Source organism: Seriola aureovittata, chromosome 2 (genome assembly GCF_021018895.1).
Source record: "Seriola aureovittata isolate HTS-2021-v1 ecotype China chromosome 2, ASM2101889v1, whole genome shotgun sequence".
Classification (NCBI taxonomy): Eukaryota; Metazoa; Chordata; class Actinopteri; order Carangiformes; family Carangidae; genus Seriola; species Seriola aureovittata.
In genome coordinates this window covers 12,434,973-12,457,775 of record NC_079365.1, presented here as the reverse complement: position 1 = coordinate 12,457,775, position 22,803 = coordinate 12,434,973, and the positions used below count along the sequence as shown (strand labels likewise).

Here is a 22,803-nt window from a genome sequence, read left to right as displayed (position 1 = left end):
TAGGTGTGACTAAGCCATGATACATAATATGTGCTATAACAAATGCACACAGACTGACAAGATATCACTTCCTGATATCATATGGTGACACACTGCTACCAGGCAGCATGATCTCCCACACGGGCCTTCCCATTGCCTTGCATCCACTGGGGTAAGCAGGCATCTGTGACGCAGTAGCAGCACACAGCGAACCATTGTGTGTCCAATGCTGTGATGTCACAGCTCCTTCACTTCAAACACTGACAGTCAGTGGGAGGATGCAGAGCGGAGGAAGCCTGGGTCAGAGGGCAACTCTGGATTCTGCCACAGATTAGTCACAATCATACGTGCCAGCAATATGCATACAGTACACAGGGGTGTGCAAAGTGTACTGTAAAATACATTAAACATGCTGTGCACAATGTGATGACAGCTTTAGTTCCTTCCTATACATACATGTGCAAAGTGTGGCACATACACATCAGTACACATGAACACACACACAAGTACATACACACTTGGGGGCAGTGTGGGGCCATGGCACCTGTGCTCAGGGACATGGTGTTAATTTGTAGGGTATGTATTTTTAGAAGTGACTCTGCAATGCCAAGGGAGGCCTTTTTGGCAGCCAACAGTTAAATGTGTGCACATACACGCAGAGACACATGAGGCCTCTAACAAAAATGCATGTGTGCATTCATACGCACAGCTGCATAATAAAATTCAAAGACAATTTCCAGCCATAGTTTCAACAGGCTATGGGGCAAATGCAAAATCAAAAAGATTTTTTTATTCCTGTATCAAGATCAAGGCGGTTTTGTAAAGAGTAAGGGTAGAGAGAAATCCCTCAAGGTCATGCAAATGCCTGAGGACAACACAAAGTGAGTTTAACCTGTTACACAAAAACATTAGAAGCAGAGCAGGAGATGCAGGTGTAAGTCATTCTTGGTAAAAGTTTCAAACTATTAAACATCTCGTTCAACACCCTGTGTATATGAAAAAGTCTCCAAATGTGACACTGCACTGTGCACTTCACCAGCCTTTCCATCACTTCACAGAAACATGCGCAGTTGCACAAACACACACCCTTTCCGCATTAAGCTATCTGTCTGCCTGCTCTAATGACTAAAATAACCCCCCCCTGCTCTCTGTTCTCCTTTTCAGGAACACCCTGTTCCCCTGAGCAATGGTGTGTTTTTTTTTTTTGTTTATATGCATATGTGTGTGTGTGTGTGTGTGTGTGTGTGTGTGTGTGTGTGTGTGTGTGTGTGTGTGTGTGTGTGTGCGTGCGTGTATGTGTGTGTTTGTGTGTGTTTGTGTGTGCATGTTTGTGGGCAGGTGGGGGTGAGAAGGGGCCATGCACATAAAGGGTAAGTTTGCATGTGTATTACTGCTCTACAGCGTCTGTTGGCTTTAGAGTAGACTCTTTCAGAACATGTATACAGACCTACAGTATCAATATTCCTAAACCACAGCCAGCACATACACTCAACGGGTAAGGTTGGTAGGATTATGTGTCAGGGCTGGCATGGCAAGTATGGGGTCCTTAGCCCTTCCTCTTTGGTCTCACACACTCACAAACAGCTGTATCCCTTAGTGACAGAACACGCCGAACTCTTCTGCATGGACATGCAGACAGACAGACTGGCAGACGAACAGATAGTCAGATCATGTTCAAACGCTCAGGACTGGTATCCTGTTGAGTCGATTGCTGCTTTAGATATAAAAACTTTTCTGTTACCACCTCACATCTGTACTTATTACAACAGATACTATGGATTTAGTTACAGGAGACGGGGGGTGTGTATGCACACCAGAGTGGATGAGGTCACTTTAAGGACCTACAAATAATCTTCCAAACTCTATGTAAGTCAGGATTGCCTACTGTGTTAATGCAAAGTAGCTCCACAATCACTGAATGGGTGGATCTTCACCAGCAGCATATACACAAAAACACATAAATGCATACAGACAGCCATATCGACACATGTACAATTACCTGTTTTAGAGGAAAAGAGTTCACAAAGAGGAATACGCTCTGCTTACGCTGCTGACTACATGTCCGGAGGCTGGAGAAAGTGGATGGCAATCTGCATGGGCAGGTCATGTAGCAGAGTGGGATGAAGAAATGCGATGAAGGTTCAAAGACAAAAGGAAAACAACAAACACAGACAGACAAAAACAAAGAAAGAAACAAAGACAAAAAGATGGTTACAAAATGTAAAACTGCAAAAACTGACAGATGGAATGAACAGCTGCAACATAAAATATATTGCTGTGGTAGCTGTGGAAAAGCATCGGAGGAGCAGTGGACTGTTCAACAGGGGGAAGCAGCAGGTGTGCAACACGCACTGAAGAACTTATAAAACAGAAGAATTTCCACGGCGGAAGTAAGGGAAGCAACAGACCATGGTTAGATGCACTGAGAGAGGATATTCTCCACTGCTTCACGGTTCATCTCTGTCATTCTATCGTATGAGGCACCTCTCATTTGATTCTTTTCGCTCTGTGTTCTCATACAGTAAATTGATGCGGCTTTTTCTTATAATATGGTGACAAGTTTGCTGTCAGGGGTTTTGGCACTCTCAGATCTTGTTTTATTTGTTTTAACAGCTCTGTTTTTCAAATGAGTAGAAGTTCAAGTGTGATCTCCAAAAGAGTTTCTGGAACACAAAGACTGAGTTGTGCACAAGTAGAATATTCAAAACGCTGCATCCTCTTCCTTTTGTTACACATTTTTATCATGGTTGAGGTCAAAGGTTGGATGCATGACAACAAACAGTCAGTGTTGTTACATTAGAGACTTCATAATGTCTCTAGGAATCCTTTGACATAAATTTCTATCATTGAGCATTTCTGCTCAGTAACCAACTTTGTGAAGGTCATCTGAATGAATCACCGCAACTCATCAACACTATGCATGAATCACAATGCCTGTCACCTTCTACACACAGTCTATTTATAGCTGTCCAAGAGGGACCCTTGTTCAGAGTGAGTCGTGCACTCAGCCTTGCTTTCCTCAGGTCACAGCTTCACAGATCATAGAGAAGATTGTGATGTAAAACTACTGCACTGAGGAAAGGACAACAACAGGTTATCAGCACAAACACACTTTAAGCCATAGCTAATCACAGTAAACACACTGAGATAGAGGAAAGACAATAGACCCACATCATCAATAACTACCACAATGCATCACTTCCCCTTCCCTTCTATCAGTTTTCACAACTCCTAGTTTTGTCAAGGGTGAAGCAACTTCCTCTGCAGGCAACCCAGGGAAAGAACAAAAGCTGTTTGTCATACCACAGCCTCCAGGACTGAGGCGGCCTTTAGGCGTAAATATTCACTTGTTTTGATATTGACAGCCATTTAACATTGAACAATGCTTGAAAAATGCTTGAAGAAAAACAAAAAAATAAAGCAAATGCTAATCCCAGTCTAACCAATCTGGTTAGACATATACAAGACCATATAGTACACACACAAGTCATACACAGAACATGTATCGACACAAACACATGCGCATAGAGATATTCATGATCAGATCTTGAGATACGTGTCTAGTCAACATGTGATGGTGCATGTGTGGCACAGAAGGCGTCCGAACTCAAGAGATCTCTCCACACTCTGACCACAGTTTACTATTTTGGTTCCATTTGGCATACAAACAAACTGTTGTAATTCATGTAGCAACTTTCATTGTCTCCCCACCAGACTGCCACACAATCAGTACCATCTCTGTGCCGCCACTTAGCTGCACATAACCAATCATGCATTGCTAAACAGTGCAGTAACGACTCTAGATCCAATTTCTATATTTGAAAGGTCAAACTGTAAAAATACGTATAAATCACTTTACTGTTGACAGCAATTTAACCCATGCTTGTTTTGCCGCAACTGCATCTATTTACTGCATGACACTAAAAACACTTCACACAAAATACAATCAGACATTTTAAAGTTTGATCTCTGGTTCAACAGCAAATCAGCATGAATGAAGCTCAGACTGACAAGTGTCCAAGCCAGACAGTGAGAGACACTGATACTGATGCATAAAGGACAGTATGTATGAACTTTTTCTTACCAGCAACTCTCCAACTATCCCAAAGACAACATAGTGTATCCAAGAGATATCTGCTCCTCCACGTGTTAATGCACACTCTCTCTGATAGAGACGGAGCAGCTACTGCATACATATACCGGTTCACTGGTTGTGCTGCTACTCCTCCCTCCACCAGCTGATTTACAGTAAGCTGAGTGACATTGACTATTAGTCACCACCTTCCTGCCTCGCTCAAACTACCAGCTCAGCTTCCTATTCCTCCTCCTCCTCCTCCTCCTCTTCCCTTAAATTAGCCTGAATGCCGTGGTCTGGGGCAACAACAAGGAGAGCCCTGTGTCCAGTAAACTCTTCTCCCTCTCTCTTTCTCTCTAATGGTGAACTCCTCCTTCAGTCCAGCCTCCTTCCTTAAAGCAGTGCACAGCATTTGCATACAGTACCACCAACAAATGTACTTGCATTAACACACACAAACCCTGGAGGCAATTCCTTATTTTGTCGGTCAGGGCAGTGAATCAGCATATTTACTTCTTTAATTACAGTCCCACAGACTATCATCCTGACACCCTCACTGCCAATGCACACACAAATCTGAGTGCTTATATGGATAAAACTTAACAAGCCTGTAAGCGCAGTCCTGAGGACAGAAATATTCACCATATTCATTGTCATAGATCATCTGTGTCCATTCATTTTTTTTCTTTTTTATTTGTAAGTTAGTTTTGTTTTGTTAGTTGTCACACACTCATTATGCCTCATCATAATGAAAAGGCACATCCCACAATAATAAAATAGTTTTCTTATCATTTACTGAAAGTCCCAGTAACTGCATTGTTATGAGATGAGTTAAAGGGTGTAGGAATTCTACAAAAAAAAAGATGCAATTTAAAAAATATCTAGGTGAACCAGCCACAGAGTGCTGAATCATAGCAGATATCTAATAACTGACGCCGAAAACAAGTCTTCCAATTAAAAAATAGATTATTTTAAAACATTTGAGATGTTACAGCACAGAGTGAGAAAACACAAACAGTTTTGTAACTTTTACTATTAAAACAATATAGAATAGCGTTATATTGCTGTCAGCACATCATTCAGTGAAATGTTGTGAATCCAGGGCTGTAACCACACATGAATGCTCACACCTGTATGCAGGTTATCCAAGGGTTTTCGTTCCATCTGGTTGCATTATATATACTTTTAACGCTCACTGATGAAAATCCTGAGCTGTCAGTTCCATACTCTTCAACTGAAGGGGAGCCGTTTACTTCCCAGTGACTGGCTGTTCTGCACAAGCCCTGTGACAGGCCGGTGAGTTCAGATTAAAATAAAACTTCCTCTGAAAAAAAGTGCTATAAGATTTGTGTACAAGAGACAGTAGTCACATTATGAATCCTCCCTCTCCTCTCCTCCATGCTTGTGCACTAATGTTGTATGTATGTATGTAATATGTATTAGTTATTATTATGTATTAGTGTCTCAAACAGACACAAAAATACATAACACAGAGCACATCTCTCCAACAACAGACAGACAACCAACTACAGAAACAACAGGAGGTATGATGAGGACTACAGACCGACAGGACCTTTAAAAGGAGCCTCCTAGTGGAGAAATCATGTATAATAGAAAAATGCTTTCACTTCAGACATGGACGGGTCCAAAATAAGGATGTTTGTTTTCTTGGGTTAATATGATACATTTTTTAGAGGATAAAACTTTTTAAAGTAAGCAATCAGTGATGTTTATGTTTTGTCTGTCATACCTATGAGGTGGCAGGACTCTGGCTTATACTGTTTCTGGGCCAAAAAACTGTACCTATCACTGACACAATCCCGCCTTGTTAGATTTCACTGTAAGCTCAACTCATTGAACTAGGATATAGAGTGACCAGCTTTAAAATCAATCAGCTAATCAATCTGCATCTGCCTCGGGTTGTCACAAATAACAATATGTACACAGCAAACATGCAGAATTTCCATTATGTGCAGCAGCGTGTTCGATTGATACTGGGTACTGGGAAGTGGAGTATTGTCATGTTAATAAAACTTTGTCTCAGGCCTCATTCTTCCATCCCTATGATAAAACAATAGATACCCCTCCATCCGTGTTCTCCTAAATGCCCCTCCATCCTATATCTGCGAATGCAGAAAAACAAACATTGGTATCAAGGTGCCACTCAGCTAGTTGTGCCTATCACTACAGAGGATAACACAAGCTAGCATGGTTCAGCAGTACCCAACTGACAAGCATCCCTTGTTTGTACACAAAGCATTCACCAGAGGGCCCGCTCCAGTTCTCATAGTGCCCGCAGTTTATTTACTGGGTTATTTTGGTCCAGGGGCAGGACCCTTCCAGGCCCTCAGCTTATTGGCTAGGAAAGCTGTGTTCCTGTCAAGTCTGGCCAATCATGAGGCGTATGTGTAGGAGGGCAAATCATTGACCAAGACAGTCTTGTACTCTTTTGACAATGGCCTATGGGGGAGGCTGGACCAAAACACTCACATGCACACACACACACATGCACGCACACACACATGCACGCACACACACATGCACGCACACACAGGCAAGCAAACACGCACGCACGCACGCACGCACGTACGCACACACACACACCACCCAAGACCCTTTCTACTTGTCCAGTGGGCAAGTTTCCCATCATTTACTCCATCCGTCACCATGGTTGCGAGAGGGCTGCAAACAAATATTACATAAATAGACCATCATTGTAGCTCTATAGAAAGTGTCAAACGACTGTGTTGATATGTGAATGATGACTGACCCAGCTATGTTAACCTTAGGCTATCTCTCTGTTAAGTAGGACAAACAGTGCTGTCACTACACCAGACAAGTTATTGTTAGGGTTGCAAACGATACGTTTGCTATTTAACCATTTAACCATGGATTTGCACATGAAATGTTTTGTTTTTCTCATATTTTGTTTGTGTGAGATACAGTATAATATACAAAGCTATATAATGCCGCTGACAGTGAATGGGATAATTGAGCAAAAGATGCCAGTTCATGTCAAATGGAAATATAAACATAATGCACATAATTTTACACACATTATCTATCCTCTACTTTAACCTTCTATATTTGATAACTTTGGTATCTTTTCAAATAAAGTTTTGTAAGTTTAAACAATCCTTTGTCTTGCCGTTTTCAACATCCACTTCTCTAAGACTCTAAAATATTACTTATGCGCATGAAAAAAAAAACTTCCTTATTGTATAAGTATTACATCATATGACCTGATGTAACTTTGCACGATTAAATGTAGATGATTTACAAACAGAAAAATACACTAGGATCTACATGTAGTACATAGGCTGCTATGGCTGTAAGTCCCAATCACAATGAACAAACCACCATCACCCTTTTTCTATTTGAAGAAAATTAACTGTTATTAATACTACTGAGTAAACAAAAGCGGGGATCTCCAAGTGTGCTTGTGTGTGATAGAGAGAGATAGAGAGAGAGAGAGAGAGAGAGAGAGAGAGAGAGAGAGAGAGAGACAGAGAGAGTGAGAGAGAGAGAGAGTGAGTGAGTAATCAACGAACCAGTCGCACAGCATTTCTTTTTACATGGTTGAGAGTCACCATGTACGGGGAGATGGAATGGAAGGTATTTGGGAGATGAGTCGGGCGATAAGACACACATGTATGCACACACACACACACAAAATTGATTTCACTGCAGCCGTCACACACCAAAACCGGATCCTTTACAAAACTTTCAACTCGCTCTCATTCTCATTACCCCTCTTTCTCTCACTCTCTTTCTCCAACCTTCATCCTCAATGTGTGGACAAGTTGAAAACTAATTACCATTAAGAATGTAGTGTGTGTGGAGTGTGGCTGCCTTTGACCTCTTCAGACTTTTGAGAGGAAAATAAAGAACGAGAGAGCGCAGATGAAGTAAGAAAGAGAGAACAGGAACAATGGAAAACATGGGGATAGTTCAAGGAGGGGTCAAGAGCGTGATAATCAATTAGATAAGCTTAAAAAAGAACTTCCTGTCTGTATGTATGTGTGTATGTGTGTGTGTTTGGTGGGAGGGTCAGCACCCATTTCCTTTTTATTTGATTCTCTGACCAAATATAGGGAGCTTTTGATTAAACAGTGCAGACAAAGGAATGCTGTGTCTCTATAAACAGACGCACACACACAACCTTATACAGTGTATCACTGAATTTCTACTACAAATGATTCTGCCATGGACCAAGACTAACGGTAACAAAGAAGAGGAAGAAATTATCTGTTAAAGATGTACATAAACTTGAGCTGTGTACAGTGCTACTGCTAAAATTGCATAGGTTTTCCACGTTACTAATCCGAACAGATGAGAGCTCTTCTAAAAACTGTTTAAAGAGAGAAGACGCCTGCTATCCACTGAAGGAGCATCCATTCACTTCTTCAGCTATCACAAAGCTTTAAAAAGATAATCTCACTAAGACGATTTCACTGCTGATATAATGATCTTCATCACTGATGAAATTAATACTTTCATATCTTAGCAACTATTAATCTGAGTAAGTAGCCAAAGTAGTCATGTCACTTAATATAAAAAGTATTTGTAACAGCAGCACGTTGATGCTGATTTTCAAAGTGCAAAAGGTTACATTCCTCTTTATAATTTAATGGCAGGTGGCAAACAGGTTTTTGTCAACTGCCAAAAAATATCTTTGACTGAGGGTCATAAATGCTTCTTAGCTGCTGCTCCAGTGAGACTCTGAAATACAGTGTGGTTTTGACTAGTTCAGTCATCTTATAACAGAAACACCTGTGCAGTATAATACAAAAACGCGAACAAAAAGAAAGTTGGATTGATAAAAATACTAAAAATCTTTGCACTTTGACCGTGTTAAAGGCTGACAAGGTGAAAATCAAAATGTTTTCAGAGAGGTCAATTTCCACCAGTCCAGACTTGAACCTGAAACAGATGTTTTAAAATGAAGTTTTCTGAGATGCAAAAAGGTGGCTTGGTACAAACCACAAAAACATTTTCAAATTTATACACATTAGTTTGGAAAAGAAAGACAGAAATGGGTTCAGAGGCCAGACTTGATGGTAAAAAGGGAAGGTTGTTCCACAGTCTATGTGTGTGACCCTCATTTATCTTCAGCAAACCAATAGACAGCAACTTGAGGTCATATGATATATCAGGCATTATAGAGAAAACTTAAGTGATCTAAGACATCAGAGACATATCAAGAGACAAGGCTATCATAATCTGATAATCAAACAGTAAGTTCTTGTATTTGATTCCAAACTGAAAGCCAAGTGGAGCTACTAACTGATACAAAAATTGTCTCTCTTAACTGAAAAGATTGACATGATAAAAGGTGAAAACTACCAGCCAGTATGCTGAAGACCATGCAAACGTGAGCTCCAGAATGAATAAGTGTGGCACAGTCATGTCATGAGTCATCAGTGGGCATTTCAACATCCTCATATGTGCTCAGTTTTTCTTGATTAAGCCTTGAAACCAGATTGAAATGAAAATCATATGTGACCCATAAGAGTATACTGTTTTGTGCTGTAGCGTTATTGTCAGTCATAACATTTAAGGTGGTGTCATATTATTTCTAAAAAGCATAGCATAGATGACTGATCAACATCTATAGAAGGAGATAAAAGGATAACTCATTGGTGGATCTCTGAGAGAGCTGAAGTTGCAGACAGCTACAACCACAAACTAGAGATGGCCCCTGCAGTTCATACTAACAAGCAAATTGTCCAAACATACACAACAGGGCAGCTGCAGTGTGTGTTTCACAGATGCAGCTGAGACACCATTCTTACAGAGAAAAGAGAGACTGCGTTAGACCTTCACTACTGTCTGTCAGTCAAAAGAGGATATGAAACAGTGGGATGGAGATAAGATGAGGAAGTGGAGTCACACGTTCAGCACATGCCCTGAAACGTCCCACCCACACTCACCTCTGATAGATCATGGGTCATGTTGTCACATAGCACATGCCAAGCTGTCATTCCTGTGAATTTCTAGAAAAAGTCCAAATAACAAACTTATATTGTGGTTTGGTTCTTTGTTTGTCTTTTTTAAGGGAAACCCAGTAAACCACACAGACAGTTCCTCATACACATTTTACTAGTCTAGTCACGAAATGGCAAGACAACTATCCAGGTCATGGGAGATCTGTCCATATGGCAAACGGATGAAGCTGTGTTTACACACTCTTTCACAGTAGAGTACATCCATTGAGCCTTTGCCAGTGTGCCTGTGTATTAGTGTGTGTGTGTGTGTGTGTGTGTGTGTGTGTGTGTGTCCTTCCGTACGGCTGCTTCTGTTTACCTGAAGAAAATTAACCCTATGGTCAACACTTACAAGCAGACATGAGTCCAATGAGGCTGAAAATATAACCCACAAGACACTTTTCCATATACGCAGCTCACAGGATGCACTGCTTGTGCTAATTTGTGGCTGTTTGTGACAAGGTGATCAGCTTGTGCGTGTCACACATTCAAACACACTTACAATATACACGTGTAAACACAAGCCAGGGACGAGAGATGCTCCAATGCAGCCAGTAGTTTGATAATTAGGATCTTAATTAGAACAGTTAGTCAAAGTGGTCACCTTTCCTGTGAGGTTTTAGTACTTGAAACTCGACTCTGTTTTCCTTTGTTGGCCATCTGAGCAGGTTGCAGCTGTGCTATTGGACAGAGAGAGAGAGAGAGCAATCACTCTGTCAGGCGTAAATGCTGCTCTCAACTGACCTCTGACCTTGCTGACAGTGACCTCATAGCTCAGTGTGTTTACTGACCCCTGACCTTTCATACTGTGTGCACTCTGTAACCCCACTGACTCCTCCATGTGCATCTGTCCCATTCTCAACTGTGCTTCAGCATTGTACACACACATGTTCTGGCAATGAGAGAGGAAGTGAGTGCAGTGCAGGTATAGGCCAAAACAACTACACTTCCACAGCTGGTTATTTTTAGAAATTTAGTCTCATCAGTAAATATTACTTTGACACTGTGTAATGTACCAGATAGCACATATATCGACAGTGATTTTCTATGACCACTTTGACAGGATTGTAGTTCAGAGGCATTATTAGGAAAATTATAGGCACGCGATAAAATTGCGATACAATAATTTGGTTTATTAAATTAGTTTATTTGCATGTTGTAGTGCTGCATTAGTGTGACAGATACAGCTAAACCTTGTATGCCAATGCTGATAACCAGAATATCTATCTTTCTGATGTGGTTATACACCAGAAACATTTACATTCATAGATTCACTGAAATTAGGGAGATGGCAAACCATACAGAGACAAAGGAAGAGAGGTTTTGTGTCTTTAGAGGAGAATGATAATTCAGGTGTAACCATCAGGTTACAATTCTGCAACAATATGTGGAAAAAAACTCAAAAATAGCTTGTAGCATGTTCTAAATACATTCACTGAGTGTGTGTGTGTGTGTGTGTGTGTGTGTGTGTGTGTGTGTGTGTGTGTGTGTACATATGTTAAGGGATGCACTCATAAATTACTAATGCACCCTAACACACAGTACTTCTACACAACATGCATATGAAACATATTTCTACAAAAATATTTCTACCCACAGTCATTCAAATGGTTCATTATTGCCGATTGTTTTATCATTGCTCTGGCTGGCTTTTGGTTTCCTGTAGCTGCAGTTCCCTAAAACCCACCTCCCATGATCTATGACATAAATCATCATAGACTTAGTTTATTAGAATAGCTGAGGTCTTGACTTTCTATTTTTGGTAACTCATTTCATGAGCTGTGACCATAGTGTTTTATAACACAAAATGGTCACAACTGGATTAGTGCTAATGTTAATATCAGAGGGGAATTTTCTTAGAAACACACTAAGAATGAAAGTAGACACATCATGAACGTAAGCAGAACCTTGGAAAAAAAGATGCACTCCTCAGTCACAAGCTATCAGACCTACTGAAACCTGTCTGCTCTGACCTTTGAACCTTATTATTTTCTCTGGAGAAGGGTATGGTTGATCACAGAGACCCGGCAGAGAGGTCAGGAGTCAAGCAACAAGGTCTGATGTCAAACAGTTTGTTGGTGTGATGTAAGGTGGTACACATACTCTAAGGAGACATGTAGCTCAGCCTACAGGCCTACGAATAGACTAGTTGTTGAAGGAATGAAGTTTGTCCGTTACTAGAGCAGCCAACGCAACCTGTTCAATCCACAAAGTCCTGTTTTGATGGTTACTGCTGTCACCATCATCAGCAACACTTATAAAACTGTAAATCTTCAAATATACTGGTCAAGATAAATAACTTGGTATGGCACTTCTTTTATAAAGTCCAATAGTTTGAGTATAGTCTACAGTAAAACACGTGGTTCCTTCTAAAATTACAACTTAATCCCAGCTATAAGGCATATGTCATTATTGTCATTATAATGACACTGCATCACTGGATAGCAAAGATGCAGGCTCACTAATAATAAACACACGGTATGTAAATAAAGCCCACTCTGCAGAGAGGGGGCCAAAGGGGAAATAAATGGTCAGTGGTGGTGCCTTCATTATTTTTGTGTTGGCACCATGCAGGACCTTCAAGGAAAGCACTTGAATAAGCAGCAGAGTGTTGCCATCTGTACAGTTTACAGTCACAGCTTATACATAGCACCATACCGTTGGGGCTGAGGTGTTGTCACTGATACCAGCCTGGCTACTGTGTATATATGGCAAGAAGGGCAGCTCTAAGCAGAGACTCGCAGATGACGGTAAAGGGGGGAAAGTGGTGCATTATGGTCTCAGTGGGTCCTAATGTAGTAACCCTGTCCCTGTCAAAAAGGAAAGCAGCTGAATTTCAGAGCTATTTTATTTTATATTATTATGTTATTCTATTTTAGAATTATTATAATTTTCTGTAAGATCCATTTACTTAGAAATATCTGAAAATGGCATCTGAACGTAATGCATATGAAAATGTACTGAATGTCTACTTTGATCTTTATGACCTGTATGCGCTACTACCCAAGTCAAGTAAAGTTTTTCTATCCAGATTCATAATGACGTTATCACCAGCTAGAGACAAAAAAAAAAAAAAAAAAAACAAGAAATGGTTCTCAATTTGGCACTGTGATTCGTGATGCTTGCAGCATGAATGTAAAGTTTAAGGATGAAAGATGGCTGTAAGCTAGCACAGCTACAGGTCTCGTCTGGCAGACCGGCTTAAATATTTATTTAACTATTCTGAAATGATTTAACAACATTTAAGTGAAAAGTATGGGTTAGGGCAGCCTTCAATTTCCTAAGGACAAATAATAACTTGGCTACAATTCATTTAAGCTCAATAAATCACAAAACTTTGAATGTACAGAGAGAAAACGCAGTTAAAATTCATACTCGCTGGGTTTCCAGAGGTGTTGGCGTTTCAGCAGAGGCTACATTTCAGTGGCGGTGGTGAAATATCACTTACCCGCTCTGAAGGTCAGACAGTACGAAGTAAAGAGTCAGGTTCAAGAAAAGTGCGTGTCCACTTCTCTTTTCATGCTTTGATAATACCGACCCTCTCAGTCACTACCAGAGGAAAAAAAAAAAGTCGTGTTAAAGGGAAAAAAACTTTGGAGTTTTAAGTTTCTCTGTATTTCCACAGACTGCTGCAGCGTGTGCAACCGCTGGAGCCTCGGAGGCTAATTTGTTTTCGTTTCGTCCGACGAGATGTTGTCACAACTCGAAGCGTCTGTGGTCACCTGTGCCACCGCCAATGGCAAAGCGCAAATGGGTTTGTGGGAAATGTAGTTTTCTCATATCCTCTCGGTGATATTTTGAGGGGATGACGTGACGCATGTTGACAGCAACGGGAGTTTTAAGAGGTCCTTCCACGATGAACTCGACTGAACGGAGAGAACTTTATTTCTATTATTTTTTTCCTGTCTGCAATTGAAACGCTGCTTTCAGTCTATTTCTATATTGTGGCCTCAAGTTTACATATTTATGTCCGATTTAGTTTAGTCCTATTTAGGTTTCAGTGTTAGGATGCATGAGCTATTCTGCAATTTACATCATGACCCAGTGATCTTGTATTTCTGAGGCCATGGTCTGCGATTTATGGACAGTCTTAAATTTAATCATAGGCTCCACATGCTGTTGATTCAGCTTTTTTTATGTTTTATAGTGCTACTGCTACTGACATGACTGCTGTCTGTATTTCAGTATGTTGATGGTCCAGTTCTCAATGTGACATTTTCTTATTTCACTTGTCAGAAAAGTATATAGCATGTGAAATTGTACAAGTACACAAACAGCATGACAAGCATTCATACATACAAAGAGGTGTGATGGATACCCTTGCATTATCCTGTGACTGTTGGTGACTAATATGTGGAGTATGGATGACTAAGGAGTTCAGCAGGGGTAGTACCCAGTGTGACCACGAGTGAAAAGGAAAAAACTAATATTTTGTAAATCAACATTTTATTAGAGAAGACTGGAGGCATTTATCATGGGCAGTTTGAGTTTTAATTTCAGTGCAGTAAGTTTGTCTATACGAGGAAACTCATCTGATAAAACTAGACCACCCACTAAAACAATCAACTGTGGCTAACCAAAACATCCAAATGTCTTATGCTATGGGGTCCTGCCATCAGCTATCGTTTTACTTCTACAAGTGTAAATTGCAAAGGGCTAATCTAATGTTTTTTTTCCCTTCACAATATATATCTCTGTATGTGCAAATCAATCCAAGTGAAATGATTTTAACTGGTCAATAAAACAATGTAAGTGATAGCGCTCTTTCCCTACATAGCACTCAATCAAGTATGTGACTGGTATGATCCTACTCACATTCAATACGCACAAGACAGACCACTTTAAACTCTTAGAGTCATTCAAATTTGAGACTGAGATTCCAGAGATGGCAGTAGGGGGCATGGCTCACATAATCAGCAAGGAGATAATCAAGATGTTTTTAGCCATGAAAGACTTAAAAGAAAAGAAACACTGCCCAAATCAGCAGATGAGTGGGTGACGTCTGAAGTAAATCATCTCTTTGGCCCCTTCATTGTAGAGCAGTGTCATTAATATTCACATAATACTAAGTGAGGCTGCCATGAATTAAATACATCCAGAAAAAAATATGGTTTTAAAAAACGAGTAATACAACTATGTTGGTGCAACATTGACAAAAGTCAAATCAATGCAAAAATCAAGATATTTTACAACTTTCAAGTGAACATAAAAGAGACTGAGAGGGCAGTGAAAATGTTCCACCCTGTTGATCCTTGAGTTCTCTTCTACAAAATGTGTCACACACGTAGGTCCAACATGCAACTATGTTGTATGTGTTGATGAATGATGGATTTTTTAAAATCTTTTATGCAACCAGTAGAGACAAATACACATTACTCTCTGCCATGTGTTTAGGGCCGGGTAATATAGATATCAAACCATAGCTGTAATCATGTCCCAGTATTTTCTATACTGTGAAACACTTCTGTGCAATTTTAACAATCTTAAATTCGATTTTTCCCAGAACGATCTGAAGGATCTCATTGATTTCCTAGACAATCTGTTGTGGTTTTTAATATATTATCACATCAAAACAAGCACTGATTTTAGATGATGATCTTGGTTATCATGACATTTATTACTTTTCCATGTTACCCAGCCCTACACCTCATTGTTTTCAGAAAGACTCAGGAACTTGTAGCACTGAGGAGTGTTGAAAGAGAAGAGGGACTGCTACTGTAACTATTTGGACATCAGCAGATTTGTATAAACAGATAACAAGCACATTCTGCTGAGGAATAATGCTCATATTGTATGATTCTGCAGTAAACAATTTATGTCCGATGCCAATGTAGGAAGAACCAAATAACACCATCAAGATCATTTTTCTGTTTGGTGAGAGGGATGGAATTAACAGCAGGGTTCTTGGAATGAGAGTCTGCTGCAGCAGGAACCAAGAGGGCAGGACTCCTATGTAGAGGGTACATAGGGGTATTGTGGATGCCACCAGTCCATGAGCCTCACACTGTGTACTGGATCTAACACCACCTGGGTCCCGCCCTGATCCCCCCTCTTCTTCCCCCGCCGGAGCGGCGCGTCCTGGAACACCAGACGAACGCGGTGGTGGCGCATGTCTGTGCTGACATTGATTGTGAACTACGAGACAGACAGAGACAGACCAGTGTGGATTAGGAGAAGTTCATTGTTTCGTTGTCTGTGATCAAGCAGAGAAGACAACATTAACTAAAGGTGTCTATTGGCAAACATAATAAATACGCATTAGTTAGCATATCTTTAACAAACTTACTGCCAGTAGGTGGAGATGTTTTGCTTTTATGGGGCTGTGATGAAAACCTACAAACTATTTGAAAATGTAGCTCATATAAAAACAACTCCCTGCTCCCTAGGAATCACCCAAACTAGACTTCTTTAACAGTTTATGGGATGAGGTGGTCTGACTGATCGGATCGCAAATGCATCCTCAGCGCATCTTGGGTGCGTTCATACCTGTGCTTTGAGCTGTGATTGGATCATCCAAGATGGATGTAAATGCCAGGTCTTAGGCCAACCTCTGCTCTTACTTTTTTACTTAAATAATGTGTGCTGACAGTCAGTAGAGTTGGAGATTATATGATTAAAAACCAAAATGACCTACTAGTTGTGATTGTCGTGTCTCAGCCTTTTCTAATTTAGGTATTACAGTTACTTTCACTCAGTAAACTGCCTTAAAGTATTTCAATATTTTAATTTTATTTCCAAAAGTTAATAGTCGACATCAATCTCATAAACATAGTACATAGTTTAAAAAGATAACTGAGAAGTACTAACCAGGGTCAGTGTCATGCCCATGACCACAGGGGTGAAAATGAAGTTGAGTGTAGTGACCTGAAGCACATAGCAGTCAGAGTCCGGGTTTGTGTGGACATCTTCATATTGTCTGGGAAAGTGCAAGGACTTGGCACAACCATTCTTACTGTGTACCTGCTGCAATGGAGATAACCAGAGAAATATACACAACACAATCATGACAGCAGGAGCCACAGTAGGCTATTACCAACGTGTTATGAAGCTAATATTCGGGAAAGAAATTTAATTGATTTGTGGAACTCTTTACCTGTTTTATAAACTTGAAGTTGAACTCCCACAATGCATCTGGTCGAGTCCCTGACACCCTTTTGACCCAGAACAGTAAACACTGCAGCAGGAAAAATTAAGCATATAAAAGGGCAGTTTCAACAGTGTAAGCCTGGGAGATCAGTTTCTGTCTTAACAAACATGCAGAGATATGTTTGTTCCTAATTTCTTTCTTATAAGGATGATAAAAATGCAAAACTAAGAAATGAGCGATGTATTGACTGTTTAAATTTCAATGTCTCAAACTGTGTGCTGTGGGTTGAGAGTAGAAACAAACAATAAACCAAAGGTCTGGGGCATCGTGTAGTGTAGTGGTCTAAGCAGGCGCCCCATGTGTAGAGGCTACAGTCCTCGCTGCAGTTGGCCCCGGTTCGAATCCCGCATTGGACGGCCTTTCGCTGCATGTCATTCCCCCTCTCTGCCTCCCTGTTTCCTGTCTCTCTCCACTATACTATCAAATAAAGGCATAAAAAGCCCAAAAAAATATACTTAAAAAAAAAAAAAAACAAAAAAAAAAAACAAAGGTCTTAATCATGAAACAAGTTCAATTTATTCTGGCTCTTCTAGGGCTGCTTTGATTCATCGAGTCTAAAATTGTCCTTACACGGTTCATTTACCTTAGAGTTGAGCAAGGTTGTGGGTGTTGATTCTGGCAGGGCAGGGATTTTTGAGACACGCAAGCTGAACGGCTCATACAAATGGAAAAGGGAGCGAATGACACGGGCCCGTAGACAGCGCATCATGTGAATAGTGTCAGGCTGCAGACGAAACGGCAGATCAACATCAATCCTATAGTGTCTTTAAAAAAGAGAAAACAGAGGGTGAGAGGGAAAGAAAACATGTTAATCATGTCAGTTTACTTCATTCCTTTGCTGATTTATTGGACCACATTCAAAACATTTTTCACACACACTGCAGATGAATGATAAGATCCTCAGTTTGAAAATAAATAATCAACTTTACATGTATGGTATTTTCCATCCCGAAAAATGTATCGTTTTTACGTTGTTTAAAAATAAAATGAAGCCATGGATAGTACAGAGGCTCTGGTTTTATTCCCAGTTGCACTTTCATAACTTCTTTCTTTTGAGTGAATCAGCAAATTAGCTTTAGACTGAATACATCAATCCATGAAATCCCATCAAAACTGCCACCTCTGAAAATGATCAATAAAACCACCTCACCTTCTGTAGAGCCTGCTCCAGAAAGCTGCGGTGCAAGTGACTGTCCAGGCATTCCTACAGATTAGAGCAAATCTGCAAACGTCCTCAGGCCGAATATAGGAGGAGAGCACTAACCAAATATCCACTGGATACTCCCCTCCATCGCTGCTCTCACTGCTCTCTGTGAAGACAACATGCAAACATCACAGTAAATAACCAGGAAATCTTGAATCTTGTGCTTTCAACTCATTCGTCCATTAATGTGCCAAAGAACAAATTACAAATAATACCCTTTCTCCTCTTGTTTTTCTTCTTGCGGGCCACTTTAGTTTCATTTTCTCCATCTTCCTCGGGATCCAGGTCATCACTGCTGTCCAAAGCGTCTGTTTGGACACTCACTGCAGACGAGAGGACTTCCTCTACAGCACCCTGAGATGCTTCCAGCCCACAGAGTAATTTTACTGGAAAAAGCACACATTTATATATATTGATAAGTTAAGCACGTGAATCACGAGGCTAGACGAGACTACTGCACTGTCATAAGTTTACCTTCTTTTGCAACTGCATTTGCAACAGCCTTTTTCACCCTCCCCGATTTCACAACGGCTGGGTCGGCATCAGCATAATCAGCAACGGTCACTAGGGGGAAAAAAATCATACTTTCTAATTATGATACTGTTGAATGTCATTTTTCTTTAAAACATTTTAGCAAAGCCTGCTGTGACCACTACTTACAGTAAGTGAAACACACAACCCATCTGTCAAACAACTTAAGCAGTACAGTAAGGCTCTTTCCAATTTCAGAAAACACTAAAGGTGAACGTCGCAAGACCTCACTTTTAATGTAATGTAGTATAACACTTTAGTCAAAAAACTCATATTGAACTTTTTAAAATAACGGGTGAACTATATCAGTTCTAGTCGTGTGCTGAGTGCTAACAGTGGGCGAGCTAGCTTCTAAACGTAATATACCTGATTCCGAACAAACGTCCCCAGCCTTAAATTTCAGCCGTTTTCGGTTCCCTTTCTTGGGCATGTTGACACCAATGATCTGCAAACGCTTAACGGGGTTGTGAGTCCTGCCATGTCTCTATGGCAAGCCGAGGTAGATAGAAAGAAAGAAAAATGAGAGAGAAATTGAAAAATGTTCCGCCAGGATCTTCAGCCATCATGGAATGACGTGATGTTGGAAGTAACGCGAGAGTATCGTTGTCGTTTGGTGCTTTTTTTTCGTCTGTTGCTTTACTGCCATCTACCGGTAAGTACGAGTACTGCAACGATTCTTCTTGACTTAAAGGTGTAGAAAAATGAGTCAGCCCCATTATTTCTATTTGCCAAGTAAATTTGTGGTAAAATATCTACAAATTGAGCTTTGATGTATATATTTGTTTTACTTGTTGGCTACTTGTAGGAACAGTAACCGGGCTATTTTCCAGAAAGCTTTGCAAACACTTAGGCCAAGATCTACTTATCTACTTAAGTATTTCCATTCTCAGTTCATTGTAAATATTTTATATTAATGCTCTTTATGTATTTGATATTGTTATTTAAGTACTGTGGTGCTCAATGGCTACTTATATGGTGGTTCTAAATGTTGCTGACATTATTGCTTAATTAGCAAGATTTATATTATTATATTATACATATATATGTTTTTTTTTGTACTCCTTACTCACTTTGTCTACGACTGAATGGCCAAAGTTTCAGAAAATTGTGTGTCTGCAAGAACAGACATAAAAGAGTTCAGTTAAAGTGCTGCAGAGTGATGGGGGACAAAAGGTCAGCTCTTATCATCATATGGCATCATAAAAGGTGTTGTCTATAAGTGAGGAACTTCAGTTAGATATCAATTTCTCCTCTTTTTTAACATGATCTTTTATTCTATTTGAATTGTTTTTCACTAAATGTCTGTCACATTAACTGATAAAGAGGTTTTAATGATGCCGCCCAATAAAGAAGTAAATAAATTGTCAGCAAACAGAGGTTGATTAATCAGGCGTCAGAAAACATTTTCTCAAGGTATTGCTGCAAAATCTGCTGCCCATCTGACGTCACTGAGGTGCCATGAGATGATTTCTGTGTCACTTGTTTCATCTGCTCATCCACTCCCCACTCAAACAGGCATGTCAGAAAGTGACTGAAAGCACAGATCTTTTTTTCACTCTGCCACTCATAAGGTTGCTAATACATCACTGAGCCAGGTAGACAAACCATCTGTCAGAGAAGATACTGGCAGAAATCATTACCAGGTACAATGTCATCAGCCCCAAAAATCATAACGCTAAAAAGGTCCTGTGTGCAGTGACCTATGTAAGCATCTTGTAAAAGTGCTGCAGGCCACTACAGCAGAGTGGCTGTTAACAACATTGTTGCCAAGACCTTGAAAACTCAGTGGCACAATGCCACGTCTCCTACGGCAAATTCCTAAAGCAAAATTAGTTTTTGAAGAAATGTGATGCAGTTCAAAGAAGACCAAAACAAAAAACAAAACAAAATAAAACAAAAAAAACACAGGTGATGCTTGTACCTCTAGCCATGAAAAATGACTCCCTGACAATTAGGCTAAGTAATCAGCACAGTGACTCATTTCCTCCAACTTTAGAGATGTGTCAGAGGAATTGTCAGGAGAAATCAGGTTCTTCTTGATTGTGGCCAGAGTTCACATGAAACCCTTTGCATCAGAGGATCTTCAGGAGCTTCAGTGTTGTCAAATATCTTATGACCACTATGAATTTTTAGTCATCGCCATCTTGTAACACAGAATATTGATTTCACCTTAAAGGTAACAATTCACTCAGTTTTCTCCCCATAACAAGATTGCCTGTCCTTGTACAGCAATATCTTTTGTTCAATAACAAGAACAAGAACAAGATCTATTCTCATTGTTATTATTCCAACCTCCGCCATTAAAATCTGAGTAAATCTCACTTGCTGACAGACACGTGTTATTTGGTCTCAACACCTGAAAACATTCTCATATCTTATGTCCACACCTTACACCTTATGTATACCAACTATAACCCTTTCTTTAATTAAAGGGGAAATTATGTCAGATAAATTGCAATCCAAACGGTTTATATTACCATAAAACTAAACTAAATTAATAATCTGGTTATGTTGTAACCTCAGTCGTAAGTATTTGTCAGATGGACAGAATTTTCCATTCACCATCAAATAAATGTTCATTTGTATTAATTTACATTAACACTCATTGTAGCTGAATAAAATGGTACAGAAGAAAAAGGCCATAACTGGAGTTGTAATTTTTTAAAAAGAGTAGAAAGCTTTTTTTTTCCAGAATAAATCTAATACAGACCAAACAGCGGTCCAGTGGCCTAATAGTAACGATTACTGTGAGGGGGTGAATTACTGAAGCGTTTTACCTAAATACACAACAGGTCATTCCCAGAAGAGGTCAGAGTTGAAAATACTGAAGTTGGTTTGCAGCACTGCCTCAGTGAATCTGTTTTAACCACTAGTTGGCAACGAAGAGCCATCACTGTTTATTCCTTGAAGCTTCTAAGACATGCTTCACACCTTAGAAGTGAAATTTAATTAAATAACGGCTTTCAGACTCATAATTGTGCACCGATTATGTGTATATACATATATACATTTGCTCTATTCTCATATACTCAAATTCTCCCAACCTTTATCTTTATAACATTCAATTCAAATTTTCAGCAACCAAACCCCCGCAGAACCTCATCAGTAGAACATAATTTAAGTATATAAATCTGATGATAGCTCAGTCACCCATACTGTAAAGCATTTTCTCTTTACATTGAACAGAGATTGTCATCCAGTCATTTCATTGTGAATTTTTTATTTTTTTTTAGGCTCTTGTTCTTTAAACTTTCAATAGTGCTCACACTTAAATATCTGGCAAAAGGGCACTTTATTTGAGTCTAGCAAGGGCATTTTAATGCTTTGGAGAGTTTTTATTTATGTATTAAAGTAACTGGTCAAACCCAGACTGTCTCACAAAAAAGTCACCAAAAAATACATACATACAAGCATACATACCACACCAGTAAAATAGTGGTGTAAGTATACTGAGCACTGGCACAGTGTGAGGTTGATATATCATATGTCATCAGGGTCTTGCTGCTGTGGAGTAACAACCACCAAACGTAAAGAGTCAGAGTTAGTCATTCAGAGTGAGGCACGTCTAAAACTCAGTGTTAGGAGATGCCCCAGACTTTCCTTTCAAATATTACCAATAGCCTATTTATAATTTTAGGGTCCATTACAATCCTGCAGGGTGCGCTGCATAACCTGCTCTACAACCTGCCTCTCTGGCTTGGTTAAGATGAAGCCAGCAGAACGCGCATCATGGCTCAGGAGCCGTTAGGTTGTGAACGTGCTTAGTGATGCTGATGTGAAAAGTTAATTACATTTCACCAAGTACTGGTCAACTCTGCGCTAGCTGTTGTAACACGATATAGCCCACGTGTGGAATTGTGATTAGGCTGTTATAGATGAC

At 39.9% G+C, this 22,803-nt stretch overlaps 2 protein-coding genes across 11 annotated transcripts in view; both read right to left on the bottom strand.

Moving 5' to 3' along the window:
• Positions 1-13,728, bottom strand: part of tfeb (transcription factor EB) — a 30,715-nt gene extending 16,987 nt beyond the window's left edge. For 2 of the 10 annotated variants that reach the window (XM_056398606.1, XM_056398596.1), the window contains exons 1-2: positions 4,064-4,843; positions 2,026-2,069 (exon numbers count right to left, since the gene is read on the bottom strand). In XM_056398606.1, the coding sequence (XP_056254581.1) occupies positions 2,026-2,069; positions 4,064-4,175 (156 nt within the window). In that variant the 5' untranslated portion in view covers positions 4,176-4,843. Of the gene's footprint in view, positions 1-1,978; positions 2,070-4,063; positions 4,845-10,645; positions 10,668-13,489 lie in introns of those variants that run through there. The other 8 variants (XM_056398623.1, XM_056398649.1, XM_056398589.1 and 5 more) reach the window with 8 other exon arrangements.
• A 737-nt stretch (positions 13,729-14,465) lies between these two features.
• tmem183a (transmembrane protein 183A) lies at positions 14,466-19,478 on the bottom strand. The gene is made up of 8 exons (XM_056363679.1): positions 19,290-19,478; positions 18,867-18,956; positions 18,608-18,778; positions 18,339-18,498; positions 17,772-17,952; positions 17,135-17,215; positions 16,849-17,004; positions 14,466-16,176 (listed from the first exon to the last, which is right to left on the bottom strand). The coding sequence occupies exons 1-8, from the start codon at positions 19,351-19,353 to the stop codon at positions 15,991-15,993; spliced, it is 1,089 nt and encodes a 362-aa protein (XP_056219654.1). The 5' UTR covers positions 19,354-19,478; the 3' UTR covers positions 14,466-15,990.
• Between the last annotated feature and the right edge of the window lie 3,325 nt (positions 19,479-22,803).

Coding starts and splice junctions, on each gene's coding strand:
- tmem183a (XM_056363679.1), bottom strand. CDS start 19,353: ATGCCCAAGAAAGGGAACCGAAAACGGCTGAAATTTAAGGCTGGGGAC. Junction 17,953..18,338: donor TGGAGCAGGCTCTACAGAAG/GTGAGGTGGTTT, acceptor TCTTTTTTAAAG/ACACTATAGGATTGATGTTG. Junction 17,216..17,771: donor CAACCTTGCTCAACTCTAAG/GTAAATGAACCG, acceptor TTCCTGCTGCAG/TGTTTACTGTTCTGGGTCAA.